Source organism: Brienomyrus brachyistius, chromosome 5 (assembly GCF_023856365.1).
Source record: "Brienomyrus brachyistius isolate T26 chromosome 5, BBRACH_0.4, whole genome shotgun sequence".
Taxonomy (NCBI): Eukaryota; Metazoa; Chordata; class Actinopteri; order Osteoglossiformes; family Mormyridae; genus Brienomyrus; species Brienomyrus brachyistius.
Window position 1 is genome coordinate 30789963 of NC_064537.1, and position 13591 is coordinate 30803553.

Consider the following 13591-nt stretch of genomic DNA (forward strand, 5'->3'; position numbering starts at 1 on the left):
ATGTCCTGCTCCTTCATCTAGCCCTTCTTGGTTGCCGTGCGCTGTCTAGATAACAAGACCGCTGTGCTGGTATCGATTCTGCACGTGTCTTGGCTACACTTGTGCTGGGCCCCCCTGAGAGTGTGTACCCCCCCTCCCCCCACAGCTATTGGACCAATAGGGCTGATTCGGTGCCAGGGCCTCTTTCAGCAGTAGCAGCTCTTGGCTTTGGCCCCTTTCTGCTGCACATGGAGAAAGGATGCTCTCCAGGAGGTCCTGAGCAGGCCTGGAGAAGATTCAAATCAGGGTCGGAGCAGGTCTGGAGTAGGGATGGTGCAGGTCTAAAGTAGCTCCTGAGCAGGCCCAGAGCAGGTCTAGAGCAGGGTCAGAGTTGGGTTAGAAGATTTTGAATGGTCTTTGAATATGACTTCAGGTGAATTTGTGTAAGTGGCCCTAAGTGTGTGCCCTGCCATGGACAGGCATCCCATCGAAGACCCCCCCATCTTGTAGCCTCTGCCTCCTGCATAGGCCCCAGGCTCTGGAAGCTGCACTTACAGAAGATGGATGAGAATATATAGCTGAGAATCCGATACATTTTACATAACGGCAGTTTATCATGTTGTTTGCGGCAACAGCTAGAAGACCTCTTATTGGTCTCAAACTGGCGGTGTTCTGGTCACGATTACAGCTGCTTAAACACAAACCTACAACTGACCTCGCACAGCTGCGCTATAAATCTTACAGCCCACTGCCGTATCTGCGCTGGAACCGCCGAGCGCCTGAAAAGAATGGGACGGCAACCAGCGGCGGTTTCTGGCCGCGTACCGCGTGCGATAGTGCCACCGCCGGGCGTGCTGACCACCCCGATGGGGACCTCCGTTCGCTACGGACCAGCCACGTTCACGCTCTCGGCGCCGGCCTCCCCCGCTAAGTTTACGACGACGAGTTTTCATTTATGAAAGTCTCTTTTCAAGGTCATTCCTCTCTCTCTTTCTTCCGCCTCCTCTCCCCTTTTAACGATCGCATAAGGATTGCGAGCGCATGACCCGGCGTGCTTGCCTAAGTCCCCCCCCCTCCCCACATCGTGGTAGACGTATTACAAGAAAGGACGGCCACATCTGCGGCGCAGCACAGCGCTAATGATCGGGGAGGGTCAGGAGGAGCGCCTGGATCGCATGGAGCTTCAGATCAGCGTCCAGGCACCCGGCGTGGAGGCCAGGGGCCGCTGGCTTTATCTCTGCCGTGGTGCGGTGACGTGCTGCTCCGCCAGGCCCTCCAAACGGCGGCCATGTTTATGAAGATGCTGTCATGCCTGCTGAGCTCCTTCTTCATGCACCCAGAGGGAGTGTTCCCAGCAATAATGACAGCAATAACAAAAAGCACGGCCTGCTTTCACTGTCCCCCGGGGCTCGAGGGAACATACTTCTTGCTTGGCAGAATCTTCGTTATTCCCTTCAATTTTTTTCTTGAGTTTTTGCCATTAAATGCTTGTAATTGTAACAATAACATTTTTGCGACAATAATAATAATAAAACCTTTATTTTTTTAACAAAAAAGAGAACTTCATTAGGGTGGGATATACAACGAACCACAGTTCTGCAGAAAACAAAAGCAGGTTAGCAAAGCTAATAATAATAATAATAATAATAATAATAATAATAATAAAAAGCACCAGCTTTAGTTAAAAATATGTACAAATGATTACAAGAAAGTGCTATTTATGGACTGGGTGTCTTTACTTAGAGGACGACTGCGGCCCAACAGTGCATGTGAACGGGGACTGGGAGTCGTGACGAATGATTTTGCTCCCGCTTTTCCCCAAGGGGGATGCTAGCCCCCCCCCCCCCCCCCACCCCCCAATTCCCGAAACTACAAGGGAAATAGTTTAAACGAAAAATGAACTCATGAGATCCATGGTAAGGATTACATTGAGGGCAGAGTGGCATGGGAATGTCCATCCATCACCATTTGAGGGCTGGTATGTTTATTTCTTTCATCCCTTATTTAGTCAGGTAACGTCTATTAGCAAGTGATTCACACTGGCGACCTGATGGAGAGCCATTACTGGCAGGGGGGCCCAGCAAAGGCAGAGAGGAATCAATATGCAATAAAGAGGAATTTAAATAAATAAGCCCATACATCTCCCATAACAACAATACAGGGCTGAGTCAGGAACCAATCCCAGGCAGTACAAGTCACAGGGTAAGGGACACCCCGGATGGGATGCCAGTCCATCACTAGACACACGCACTCCCACTCAGAATCAAACACAATCGTACGCTAAAGCAGGGGTGGGGAACCTGATCCGTGGAGGGCCGGTGTGGGTGCAGGTTTTCAGGATGGCCTCTCAGTCAGCCAATAACAGCGGGTCCCCAGGACTGGAACTGAGAACCACTGATTTATTATTGGCCGATTAAGAGGTCATCCCCAAAACCGGCACCCACTGCAGCTCTCCATGGATCAGGTTCCCCACCCCTGCGCTAAAGGTAATATACAGATACAATTCAGTGAAACCACATGCCTTTGGCCTGTGGAAGGAAACCAGAAGAAAGGTGGACGATACGGGGAGGCAGAGTGTGAGCAGTGATTTCACAGATCAGCCCATCGAGCTGCTTTGAAATAAGTTCAAGTAAACAAACTGTATCAGCAGCATACAGTTCAATATATAATTCAAATATTTAGGAACATCCCCAAGGTGAATGGAATAGACTTAGAAAAACAATAGTATGAACGTGCTATAAATTAAAAAAAAATAGCTAACATCACAGATGGGTCTGTAGGTAGCATCTCTCGTAGGTCTGTTCGGGCCTAAATCCGTTAGAATAGGCAGCTCTACACATTCCAGCCAAAAATGGCTCTGCGAGTGGCTATTATTTGCTCAGATGATCTCAGTTTGCAGATATTAGGAGCAAAGTGCAGCACAGTTGCAATAAATTACTTGGGATTTTGCAAATAAGGAAGCTGCCAATGGCAAGAGAGTCCATGCAGTCTGGTATGTATAAAGGGCCAGTTTATTAATGAGCATATATCATAATGACATAATGGTTTTAATAGGAACGCCAGTAACAATCAGACAACCGAGTGCTGAAGGATCTCTACCCTAATATGAGCACATTTTGAAATCACTCTATTCATTTCCTCAGCGTAGGCCGAAAGGGGCATGCGCGGTGTCCTTATAAATGCAGCGACACTGCTGAGTTTGGTGTAACGCTGCGACGGATCTGGAAAGTCGTCCTGAACGGAACCTCGATGAAGAAAGGCTTGTTCGTGTGCTCACATGGGACAGGAAAGATGGGGCATCCTGCTGGCTTTATATGGGACACTCTGCCCGTTTGGGCCTGACCCAGTGCGTGTGATGGAGGCAAACTGGGCAAGCTGCATCGATCGCTCCAGTGCTGGGGAAGTTTCCCCCAGTTCAGTCAGCACAGGCCCTACTCTTAGTTTTAATGAATGTGCAGTATTGAGTCTCCCAGGGGAAGCTGGGTGATTCATACTGCAGGTAAAGCGCCGCCCATCAGGAGCATAAGCAGAGGGAAATAAGAGCAGAGGCAACAGCACTCAGTAACCTCTCATCCACTTAGAGTCACAGTGCAATTACAATTATGACTGGATGGAAGACCCCGAATACATAACCAGGCGTCTATAAATCTCGGCTAAATGTAAGCCGACCGCAGATGGAAGCGCAGGAAGCGACTTAATTTACGCGGCAGCAGCTAAGTCTCGCATCCAGACCGAGGCGTGTTTTAATTCTCTCCTGTGCTCTGCTCATTAAGGTGCCCCAGTAAATGGCAGAAGGCTGCATCCACGCTGTTAAATATTAAAAGCAGAGTAAAATATGGCAAAGAATGCAAAAGCGGAATTACACGGGTTATGGAAACAGCAGCGAAGTGGAGAATTTGATATTAGGGGAGAGCACAACTTATTAAATTAAACGTAGAAGTCTATTTAGTGGGGGAATGAATCAGTCAAAATCCCCCCCCTCCCCCCTCGAGTTCCTACACCAACACATGGAAACCTGCAGAAAAATAACAATGCATGCCAAAGGGTGAGAGTATCTGCCTTTGAAAGACATCACTATACATTATGTGACAAGCTTAATTTGGGATAATCTCTATGTAGTATGTAGTACCAGGTAAGACCCCTTCTGTCCCTAGAGCCATATCGATGGTTGATGGATTGTGCATTGAGAGTTGCCGTTCTACACATAACTTCTGTACTGAGCTGTTATCCTTGCACTCATAACCTTCCTCTTACCTTTAATGAGTCTGGCTATTTTCCAGTGACCTCTGCATTGCCGGGGATGTTCTCATCCACAGAACCAACACTGACTAGTCGCTTTTTCTCCATCGCTCTCTTCCCTGTAAACTCTAAACACTGTAGCATGTGAAAATCCCAGGAGGACGACTGTTCCTGAAATGCTGGACCTCTAACGTCTGGCTCTAACAGTCACAGCATGTTCAGAATCACAGATCTGGGAATCGCAGCCATCATGATGCCCAGCTAAACAATAACTGAACCTCTCGGTCCTCTCTGCATGTTGCATATACCGAGCAGCAGCGACGTGGTTCATGCCCATCCATCATTTGCAATCATTTTCCCAGCAGGGTCACACGGAGAGGTTGGAGCGTATCCCAGGAAGCACAGGGTACAATGCAGGGAAGACCCTGGATGGGGTGTCAGTACACAGCACACACTCGCAAACGCAGCAAAGGCCATTTAGGGGAAGATATACTGCATGTTTTCAGATGACAGGAGAAAAGCAAAGGTTCTGGACCAAAGCAGCTCAAGGAAAAGAAGAACACTGAAAGTAAACAAATGGGGGCGAAATGGTTCACTCCCCCCAGTGCATTTATCTCTCTTACAGTCTGACATAAACGGAGGGAGTGCGCCACTCAGATGGATCGCGTGAGGTGTTTGCCCGTCTATATTTGGCTCACGGGTTGAGTTTTCTTGGAGGGTGGGGCACGCTCATGCTCTGTGGATGAGCACAGGAATCAGTGATGAGCACCGGCTACCTTTAGGTGACGGGCATTGGTGTGACCTCAGACATCGGCCTTCCTGCCACCTGTCTGCATCGGAGCCGATCCAATTCCCCGCATTTATGTTTGCATGCTTGTTCTTGGCTTTTCAGAGCGCATAAAAAAAACAAACGCATGACCCCTTTTGAGGCGGCCCTCGAAAAATATTTTTCCAAAGAGCCAAATTCCCGCATGTTCGACAGCTGAGACTCGCCTCTTCAACTCGGCCTGTTACATTTATTTTTCCAGGAAAAGCATGAATGTTCTCAAGTACTATGAATCTTCAAAGGAGCCTGAGGGTTTTCTAAAATGTTTACCTCTCACCCGCATGGTTTACATGCATCTGACTTGCAATTAAATTTTTGCAGGTTAGTGTGTAAAAGGCTGTACATGTCACATCAGACAACAAAGCAACACAGTGTGACATCACATCGGCGACGACCTACCCCCACAGCTTAAGGTTGTAATTAAGCTGCCCGCATTTCACAGGTGTCTCCAAACGTATGGCGAGTTTAACTATAATATTACGAATTTATAGGCGGTGTGATTGCTGACAGTCAATTTGTTCAAGCGCAGCAGTCCTTTGTGTAGAATTTGCAGCTCATTTTCATTACTCAGAGACATGAAAAATAACAACAGCAGTTGGTTGGTGATGTAAATGCCCATAATTTCCTTTGATTAAATTATTCTGGGGCGAGAATAAAGATGGATGCTATAGAAACCATAAAACATTGAAATAATATCGGATGAATTGACCAACTGTAATGCCAGTGACAGTGCGTAAAATCGACTTCGGCTGAAGCCCTGTATCTGGCAATCTGCAAGATATCATAAACGATCCAGGAAAAGCAACCAAATATGGACAAATGGGAGAGGAAAGAGGAGAGTTGGAGAGATTAGGAGTGATCTGGAATGTTACAGTAACGTTTAGTTTGCATGCGATGTCTTTGCCTGGATCTTCTCCCCAGAAACATTCCAGAGATGATCCATTTTTACGAGCGCATGTGCGAACATCTAATTAGAGCAATTTACTGAGTAATTTTGGGTCGTGACTAACTAAAGCAACAGTGGCAGACTGGTTATACGAGGGTTCATACCAACTAGTCCATGAAGTTTTCCCAGTAAACAGAGAGGAGAGGTTCATAAGGTCCTTGGGACCAGTTGACTATGAGGGGTGCAAAGCTTGAGATGACTCGCTTGGGAATTGTAGACGTCACATTTTCGAGCCGAACTTTGGAGGTGCCAGTTGAAACACATCCGGGGTGAATTCTGAGCTGCTAGTGATCTACCTATCTATACTACCTGCTCCAGCTGTTTGCAGGTACAAAGCCATCACAGACCTTGCCTTGTCTCTCTTGGTTCCATAAATAGGTTGACCTGATACTCTAGGCATAGGGTAATCATGAACCCGAATGAAAACGGTGACTGCACATCAATCAAAAAGCTAGAGGCTTCTGTTTATGCTGCATTAGACACTGCAATCCTTTCGGCGTTGTGAAACCAGGCAGTCTCCCTCAGCCTGGAACACATATGATTGTTATTTAATAGGAGAAACTCTACCAGTGCGCTGTTATTGCGATAAACACACTCTTAGCCTGTAAATCACTGGAGAATGATCTGGCCTGAGTTGGAACTCTCTGGACAGTTACGTCCCCCAAAACACAACTGCTGACAGGTGTGAGCAATGAATGTGCCTCTGAAGGCATGTATGCCATACTTAATCATCTATCTATCTATCTATCTATCTATCTATCTATCTATCTATCTATCTATCTATCTATCTATCTATCTATCTATCTATCTATCTATCTATCTATCTATCAGTCTGTCTAACTAATCAATCACTTCACTTCATTTACTTTTATATTATAATAGCTGGGCAGACAGCAAAATACAGTTTTAAAATGCATGTGTCTGTTATTTCCAGTGTGATTTTGGGTTTCATTAACCCTTGGATGCTAACTCAAACCGAACGTAATCGTGAACATTAATGCCGTTATAAAAGACAGACTCGTGGTGTCATTTCTGCGTACGCTTGATTATCCTCAAGGGGGCAGCATTTCTGTAAAGGAGCCACCTACGGGTCCGAGGAAGGTCAAAACTTTTGTATAGTTTCTATAAGAAAGTGAGGATAAATGCCTGCGTAGACTTAAATCAACACTGCCGTTTGAGAAGTGTAAAATTTGATACGTAACCTATTTCGCTAACTGCGCTTGTGCTGATAAACAATGAGGGAGTAAAGCAGGAAAAATACATCGTTGGTATCTGAAACAGAATAAAAAATGAAAACAACATATAATGCGGATTAAAAATATTCTAGCTTCACTTTATGTCGCAAATTCCAATTAGACAGGGTGTAATTTATAAAGTCTAGTTTTAGGCAACTTGGCACATCTGGGAATAGAATGATCTAACTTTTTATCAACATCTGAAGGTGTTTAAAACGCAACAAGAATGTCTATCTAAATAAATAAATAAACAAATAAATAAGCACACTTGGATAGCATTTAACGCACAAAAATCAAAACGCACACGGGATTGTAAGGAGAGCAGGCAGAATGCGCCTCGGAATAGACGTCCGATAGCGCTCACACCTCTCAGAGCCCCCCGCCCCAGCAGCACCGCCGCCCCATCGCTTTCTCAATGAATCGACAAGGCTGGACCACTCCCACTTCTTGTAAGAGTTTAATTGTCATGGTTTGCGAAACGAGAGGTACTTAAACAGCTAGAGCACTTCACGTCTGGGCGGAATTGAATGAAGTGATCGGTGGCCGATCGATAGCGCATCACCATGCAGGTGTCTCTGGCGGTCTGCTTCTCCAGCTCCGTGCTTTTTCTGCTACAAGGCTGCAGCACTGTGGTGCGAGGTTGGAAGGCGCTAAAAAACGATGCCACTGAAATCATACCAGAATATAATGAAGACGCGCAGCAGCCTCTGCAAGGCGGACGGCTGACCAATGACACGATAAACCGTCCCAAACACGGAGGGAGCAGGTCATCTGCCAACGCGCCTTCAATCGGTAAGGGGCTTTAACCTGCAATCCATAGGAAATTGCGAACATGCTGTAAATATTATGTGCCACGGATAGGCACTTGATGCGTAAGGAGATGTTTCTGAGGTAAAACAAACATTATTAACCCAAACCAAATTTTCAGATTAAATCATTTTTTTATTTCTATTTTTTTCGTGCTCTTTTATTATATAGGCTAATATTCGCAAATAACATCCTTAAGGAAAAGATGGTCTGTGTTAAAACCCATAACTATGTTTTGTTTGACGGAGAGATTGTGAGAGCAAGAAGCATCAAGTAAAAGATAAAAGTCACGTTCATTTTTAACAGCGCACAATTTAAAAACGACTCTTTAAGTAATTCGAATAATCAAACTAGGTAAAGTCAACATATCTCGTTAAAAATAGACAATTTGTCCTCCAGTGTAATTAAGATTGATTCAGTGGTATATGTGAATAATAATTATTTAGCCTTCCTTATTAATTGCTCATATATATATGACACATACAATTAAATTTTTATCCCCATCCACCCCTCCCCCCAAAGTTAAGTGAAGCGCTTCCTTAGGGCAAATGACAGCGCTGGTTTTGACTGCGCTCAGGTCAGTTATTTTTGCCCAACGGGAGCTGTTTTGCGATGGCCAGGGCTTTGAATGCAATGAACCTTTTAATGGTGTTCATCAGAAGCCTGCCCCACTGCAGACATCTCTTAATGTAACTTATCTGCTCTGTTTTACATGCCACGACCGGTATTAAAGATGACAGAGCGTTTTGCGCACTTGTTTCTAATAACCGCACACCCAGCGCAGATGCGCACGCGTCAAAGTTAATAGCCGTATAAAATTTTTTTTTCTCTTTCATCTTTCTTGTTTAATCTAGTTAAAGTTGTTTAGAGTGTCCCTGTGTACTAGTGTACATACAGCTGAAAGGCACAAGACCGTCTTGTTTTTCAGGCAGCGCAATGTTCGCCGAAGCTGAAAATGATTTGCGGCGTTGCGCGCCGTCTGCCGAAGGGGCAGCTTTGTCTGTAATGAGCGATCAGGATGAGGATGGAGCGTTTCTCTCTCACGGAGGGGAGGTGTCAGTTTATTTTACCTGCGGACACATTTTATTGCGTTGTGCTGACTGCCTGCGTATTTTCCCCTTCTAGTCATGCTAGCTGTTTAGTAGTGGTTGGGTACATGACACTTTACTGGCGAAACTCATAAATCCTGTATGGTTTGCTTAGTTACTATACAGTTATTTACCCTGCAAATATATAGAATAATTTTATATAACCGCCCTGATATACTAATTTGGCTAGCTATCCAAAATAAAATAGGTTTTAATTTGTTAGATATAATTTTTTTCTTATTTATGAATATTTTCTTTCTACCCACATAAGAGTAGTTTACAGTTTATTATTATTATTATTATTATTATTATTATTATTATTATAAGTAATATGTAATTAAGAAAACTATTGTACCAAGACGATTAACAAGTTGAAGCCGATACAAAAGTTTCATGTGTTACCGCAGTAAAATCTTCCAGGGTTTAAAATATTTTGAGACATTTTTAATCATTGTCAAATTCGTTTATGATTTTAAACAAAATAATTGTAATCGGTAGATGCATGTGTGCCTGTTCCAAAGCTCCGTGGTATAACTGCAGTTTTAATTTTTGTGTGTAGTGTCGAGTTCAATTTGCTTTGATAATAACCTTCCAGAGCTAAATCGAAAGTTAAATTTTAAAGACAAAAAAATATTTTCTTCTGACTTTAGAACACGATGCTGAAATAAATATGTATTATTTGTCTGACACTGACAGAATTAATCTAGAATACTTGCTTTTGGCCTGACAAGTGACACGCTGTGCGGGTCCTGACATTTCTCCTTTCGTTCGTTTCCGTTTGTCCGTGTGGCTTTGCGCTCTGGTTTGTATCTACGCGGGCGCTAACAGCAAAGCAACCATTTCATGGAATAAATCTAGCCAGAGTGTAGAGCTGTATTGTAACGCAATTAATGCAAGGGAAAGACCTGCGGGCTAATCTACCAGCGGCTGCGTTTTCACCCCATCGGAAGAGGCGCGTTTTGCCATTACCGCACCACCTCTGGAAAGTGTGCTGTTTTCTTTCGGTATTCCAGATTTCCAATATCCAGATTTTGGCAAATAGACTGTGATACATCTACGGATTGTTTGATTTTAGTTTATACGGTCCTCATAGGGTTTTAAATAAAAACAAACGTGTGAATGATTACAACATCGCGAATTATTCCAGCATGTGAATAGGAATGGTTATTCAATTAATTACTGTTTATTTCTATTTCCACAAAACTTTTGTGTGTGTGTGTGTGCGCGTGCGTGCGTCTGTATGTACAAGCAAACAATTTATGTCCATGCAATCAGCATGCAGTTCATGCGCTGGGCCATTAAGCCACCCAATTGTTTGATATATGTCTAAATATTTCACAGATACACAAAGGTCTTAAATTCTCACAAGCGTATGCACGAAATTAAATTCCGGGCAAAACTGATATGTCTTCTGTGTTACAAACGGTCAAAGTGAACCGTTTCTTGTCATTGCATTTCTCTGGTCTCCAGTGCAGCTGCAATGGGGGTGACCTCTTTACGTTTTCCACTTTCTGATTGGCTGTGACCAGGAATGCCAAGGTCAGCTCCCCTCGCAGTCCTCCTGGTGAACCTAAACTGCATGCTTTTATTCAGTTCAGGGGGAGCTCTCCTGCCTTACAATAGTGTAATATCAAGTTTGTGGCGGATGGACAGGCTTAAAGTCACGGGACACAAAGCCCTTTTTTCATCTTGGCACAGAGAGAATGAGCGGCAGGTTTTACAGCTGCCTGTTGCTGATCATGTTGCTTGGTGATGAGCAAAGGAATGCCTTCAGCACAGGCTCTGTGTGCAATGCTTTCGGTAAAACATGAAACGGTCATTTCGGTGTTGGGCACAATGACTCCCAAACATTTGGTCCAGCTCCACGGTTAAAACCACGTCTGGCGAAAAGACATTTCTTAAAACCTTTCTCTGAAGTGAATGCAGGAGGAGCCTCGAGTACAATTGGTGTTGTTACCGTTAAAGGCAAAAATGCAGTTTCTTGTGTCTCCCTGTAATGTGAAATTGCTATGGGCCTGTGAATCTGATCCTCTTGCTTCTTGTGATTTGAAGGAAATTGTCTCATTGGGGGGGGGGGGGGGGGGGGGTGGATAATACGAAAGGCGAGACTGAGGGCTGAGGGCAGTTCCTGGAGTCCTGGACGGGGTGGAAGCCATCGCACTGCAGTACAATGGCAGGTCGCTGCGTGCGATTTCCTCCCACTAACGTTTTGTGTCAGTCGTCTTTGTCTGGGTCGCAGCCATAATAACAGCAGCCGCTGGTCGACAGTAAAACGTCACATGTAAATAAATTTGTGAGTAGAGGTTATCCTTTTGACCTTTGACCCTGTCTATGCTGCGAACCCTCCAGGCCCTGAGTGTCTCCTCTAACATGACACGCATGTCTTCTGTCTCCTTCCCCCAGACGTGTCGGAGCTCAGCTGCCGGGAACTGCGCTCCACGCGCTACATCACGGACGGCTCCTGCCGCAGCGAGAAGCCCGTGAAGGAGCTGCTGTGTTCCGGTCAGTGCGTCCCCTCGCATCTCCTCCCCAACTCCATCCTGCGCAGCAAGTGGTGGAGGGGCAGCACGCCGGAGTACCGCTGCGTGCCGGCGCACTCGCGCACCCAGCGCGTGCAGCTGCAGTGTCCCCAAGGCCGCCAACGCTCCTACAAGATCCGCGTGGTCACCTCCTGCAAGTGCAAGCGTTACACGCGGCACCACAACCAATCAGAGGCCAAGGAGCCCGCTGTACCTCGGCCCCGCCGCACCAAGAAGCGCTCCCGCCTGCCTCAGCCGCGCGTTAAGAGCAACGCGCCCTACTGAGGCTAGCGCCTTGTTGCACGCACACACAGACACACACGCATACACCCGCTCGCACAACACTTCTTCATGGAGGGAAGAAGAGGCGCGCCAATGGAAGCGTTTTTGGGACTTCTGGGACAAGCGCCGCTCTAACAGTGCACTAAACCCCCCCAGACCATTCTCCTCCAAATCACATGACCCATTCAGTAATAATAGTTTACAGCACAAGACAATGCGGTAGAGAGGGACTGGGGGAACGTCCGGCTGCCAATGCCCACCCCCGAAGCGGTGCCGATCTTCCAGGGATCACGCCCATTTCTCTGGGAAGGGGCGGGGCCACACCAGCAGACCGTAACGCATGGAAACTGGCCCCGCCCCCGAGTGGCCGCGGAGTGGGTATCAAGAGGACTTGAACTGTGACTCCTCTTAATTGCGATGAGATTGCTCTCGTGTTTAGGATGTGAGTCACCGGGAGCTTTTCCCCGCTAGATGTGGCCCGATTCTGTTCGTCCCAGGAGAACAAAGAGTTCATGCAGTCACTGGGGTGGAGGAGGGAAGCAAAATAAAAGTCCCCCTGTGTCCAGCCTTGTCAGCACTCAGAGCTGGTGCCTAGCCCGCGGCTTCCTCCTGCAGCCTGCTTCAGACCACTGTCCATTGATGCTCTTATGCTGCCGACTCCTGTCTCTCAGAGACGAACTCAGAATGCACGGACAGCAGGGCACTTACCTACTCAATCAGGAAACCGAGCCATAAACCAACTGCAACATGCACTGTTATTTTTATTTTATTTCACACAGGATGCAGGGAGGAAGATTTATGAAACGCTCGTCTGCCCATATTCGGCCCAAGGGTCCGTCCGCAGTATCACGCCAAGCTGTCCCAGTCTGCCAGTACAGACCAGTCTATTCACAGCGAGTGGATCCCTTCCCAGGAATATTGCTACATTTCCGTACATTGTTGCAGCCCATTTGTTTTTCTCTATTGCTTCCTGCCCTCTGTTTTCTGTAAACAGTGCTACCGATGTTTGCTTTCATTCAACTGCGTGTTTGAAATAGGAACTAGAAGGGATTTCGCCGTGAAAGCGGAGACGCTGTCTAGAGTGCCGATTGTATTCCTTAGCTGTGTGTGATCGTGTTTGTGCTCAGTGTACCCTCACCCAGGGTGCTTCCCATGAGCGCTGTGCTTTCAAATGGGGGGTGAAATCACTTCTAGAGATGTGAGGGACCGTTACAGAGAAGAACCTGCATATTTATTTTTTATTTCCTCATTTAAATTATTTATGCAGCTTTTTGTGTAGTTATAAGATAGCCAATATTATTGTATAAAATTATAATGATTTCAAACAGAAAGATTACATGAATAAAGTCAAGTGAAGTACATTTGGGAAAAAACAAGCATGTTCTGTCGTCTTTCATCACGGCTACACAGTAGGAAATAATGTGCCTTTTCTTTTTCCAGTGTCTACCTGCACACTGTACCCATCTCTCAATACATCTGTGGCAAACAATGGAGTAGAATTAGGAAGCTCAGGTCCTGTGCTTCTTTGGAATGTCTGGGTTCATTCACGGGAGGCGGAAGGCAGGAATTTGCACAAAGGAATGTGCAAAATGCAAACAGTTGCATTGCCGCAAGCATCTGTGTCTTTGTTTCTAGAGGGCACGGACTTTGGGCATTGATCATTAAGACAC

The 13591-nt window shown here is 45.8% G+C and overlaps 1 protein-coding gene across 1 annotated transcript; it reads left to right on the plus strand.

The window, feature by feature from the left end:
* Positions 1-7573: 7573 nt before the first annotated feature.
* On the plus strand, positions 7574-13291 carry sost (sclerostin). The gene is made up of 2 exons (XM_049015249.1): positions 7574-8017; positions 11524-13291. Exons 1-2 carry the CDS (start codon positions 7789-7791, stop codon positions 11922-11924), a joined length of 630 nt encoding a protein of 209 aa, XP_048871206.1. The 5' UTR covers positions 7574-7788; the 3' UTR covers positions 11925-13291.
* The last annotated feature ends 300 nt before the right edge of the window (positions 13292-13591 follow it).